The sequence below is a fragment of the Corylus avellana genome, chromosome ca5, assembly GCF_901000735.1.
Source record: "Corylus avellana chromosome ca5, CavTom2PMs-1.0".
NCBI lineage: Eukaryota > Viridiplantae > Streptophyta > Magnoliopsida > Fagales > Betulaceae > Corylus > Corylus avellana.
In genome coordinates, this window is record NC_081545.1 from 13,393,790 (window position 1) to 13,396,643 (window position 2,854).

At 38.2% G+C, this 2,854-nt stretch overlaps 1 protein-coding gene across 1 annotated transcript; it reads right to left on the minus strand.

Annotated features, from left to right (window-relative positions):
* Positions 1–518: 518 nt before the first annotated feature.
* Positions 519–2,054, minus strand: LOC132181816 (uncharacterized). The gene is made up of 2 exons (XM_059595047.1): positions 1,967–2,054; positions 519–1,738 (listed from the first exon to the last, which is right to left on the minus strand). Exons 1-2 carry the CDS (start codon positions 2,052–2,054, stop codon positions 519–521), a joined length of 1,308 nt encoding a protein of 435 aa, XP_059451030.1.
* Positions 2,055–2,854: the final 800 nt, after the last annotated feature.

Sequence of the window (2,854 nt, forward strand, 5' to 3'; positions counted from 1 at the left end):
ACAACTAAGATTTTTTACATCATTTTAGGACACCAGCTAAGATTACACATCAACCCTCACTCGACGTCATATTGCTACAGTAAATTAACATAATCTCTTATATCTCCAAAATTTTACTATGTCCATAACCCTCCCTCACTTTCATCTTTCTCGCCACAATTTTGGACCATTTTGCGGGAATTTGATGATCACATTTTGTGAAGCGATTAATGAAGATGAAGATGAGGGATGATTACGCACTGGAAAAATTTTTGGGTATAAAATAGAATATGTTAAATTACTATAGCAGTATAACTTGGAGTAAGGTTGATGTGTACTCTTAGCTGGCGTCCTAAAATAATGTGAAAAGTCCTAGTTGTCATTTTTGAATGCCAGAAATTGATAATAGCATGTGTTGCATATTTATTAGGTATGACGTGACGAAGTAATGAATTTTTTTAAATTACTTAACGAATTTTTTTTTTTTTTTTTTTTTTGTAACAAACATAACATTACCAGAAAAAGAGCATTACAGCCCCTCAAGGGGGAAAGAAAACAGAGGGTGGTTCTAAACCACTACAAGCAGCGGGGGGAGGAGAAAAAGGAGAAAAAATGGGAATGCAGCCCGAGTGAACTCTTGCCGCGGCCCAATATGCCACATGATGGGCGCAGAAGTTTGCACTTCTGTTAATCTTCTTTGCCTCCCACTTAGAAGAAGGAGGGAGAAGAGATAAGGAATCTAAAATAATTTTTTCAATACTCCAATCACGAATGATAGCTGGGAATTGAAGTGCTGAAATTACAATAAGAGAGTCCCCTTCAATGGTGAAATTCTTAAGATTTAAAGACACTGCCAAGGAGGCAGCAAGGAGAGCAGCCTGAGCGTCACCAAAGTTTGGAGAGCAGGGGGGATTGATCTGGGAAATAGCTTTGATGATGATCCCTTTGTGGTCTCTGCAAACTGCTGCTTGGGCTGAAAAATGATCTCTGATTGCTGTATCAAAATTGATCTTGAGATGACCTTCCTGAGGGGGAGACCAGACTTCAACCACTTTAGCAGAAGAGGAGTGCCAGGCTGCAGCATGAGCTAAAGAGGTCTTTTTGATGGAAGCAGTTAACTTTGAGATGTCTGGAACAATGCCTTCATGAATTGCTTTGTTTCTACTAAACCATAAAAGATCACAAAGAACAGCAGCATAAATTTGAAAGAGATGTGATTCGGATTGAGGGATGCCAAAAGTAAAATGAGGAAAGATGATACCTTTAATCCAGCTAGAAAGATTTAGAGAAGACAAGGCTAGAGAATCAAGAGGCCAGAAAGAAGATCTCCAAGCTATTCTAGCAAAACTGCATCTAAAAAACAAATGAAGGAGAGAATCCTCTTCAGTTTTACAGAGAGGGCAGAGGGAATCTGCAGAGGAGATAGGAAAAATTGCTTTGAGTCTAGCCTTTGAAGGGATGATATCCCATGCTATTTTCCAAAGAAAGAGTTTGAGCCTAGCATTTATCTTTAGTTTCCACAAAAGCTTCCAAGTATTTGAAACCAAAGGAGAGGAGAATGAGGAGACTCTAGGGCTGATGATCAATCTATATGCAGACTTGGAGGAGAAATGGCCAGAGGAAGAGGGGTTCCATAACAAATCAGATATAGGAGTAGGATTAATGAAGATTTTCTGAATTTCCCTAACAGTATGTAAGGTAAAAAGAGAAAGAAGAAGAGGGATTTTCCAAGTAGCATTAGGATTGATGAGGTTAGAAACTAAAAGGTTAGAAGAGTTGTGGGGATTAAGAGGATGAGGGGTTGGAAGAAAAGATGGAATAGATGGAATCCAAGGGGAGTTCCAAATAGGAATGGAGGAATGAAGATGAACTCTATGGCAGGCTCCTTGGGAAATAATAGGCTATGAAGAGAGGATTCCTTTCCATAGCCAAGAGGGAGAAGAATGGGGAGGGGGGGAGAGAAAAGAACCAGAAAGAAGATACTTACCTTTGAGTTGGGACACCCACAATGAGTCAGAGTTGGATTGGAGCTTCCAGCCAAGCTTAGAAATGAGAGCTAGATTGACATCTTTCATTTTTCTGAAACCCAAGCCTCTAGAAACTTTTGGGCAACACAAAGAGTCCCATGACTTGAATAAACTGTTATTTTGGCCTACCATGAGAACTTATAAATTATTTTTTATACCACAGGCAATGATTTGTAATTTACACCAACTACAGAGTCTTATAAATTATTTTTTATACCACATGGGTGATTTTTAATTTAGGTCAATCACATATACCAATTTGCATTTATCCCTTGTTTTTCTGACATATCCGCACAATGGGGGAAAAGGGGAAGATGATTCGAACCACTGACATTTGCTTCATGAGACACAACCCCTAGTCAATTGAGCTCCTTGAGGATCAGTAATTGAAGTTGTTAAACATTAAGGTACCATATAATTGTACATTGAGTAATGCTATTTTTACTAGGATTGTAATCGACTCATTGCTAAGAAAATCAAGCATATGTTAGCCTCCTATCCTTGTGTGCCACCCAAAACGTTTGTTTGGCCAAAATCATCCATAACGCCTAAGAATTATTGTATCTCTTCCAAGCTCTTGATGTTAAGGTAGCAATTCAAGTGAAAATGTTTGGTCGGACAAACACAGTGAAGTATCTCTCTCTCTCTCTCTCTCTCTCTCTCCCTTAGGAACCCTATTATTATTTTCTTAATAGGCTATTTTCTTAGCAAGATAAACCATAGATTCTTTAATTGATTAAAGTCTCACTATACTCTATGAATTCAGTTTAGATGCCGTATGACAAATTTTTAATGGGTATGTTAGGTTAGGGTGTGTTTGGCATTGTAATTTTATAGACAAAAAGTGT

Excerpts from the sequence above, each read along its gene's own strand:
- LOC132181816 (XM_059595047.1), bottom strand. The coding sequence starts at position 2,054 with ATGAAAGATGTCAATCTAGCTCTCATTTCTAAGCTTGGCTGGAAGCTC. Across the intron at positions 1,739-1,966 it reads GTGGGTGTCCCAACTCAAAG|TTTCTAACCTCATCAATCCT; the intron begins GTAAGTATCTTC and ends CTAACCTTTTAG.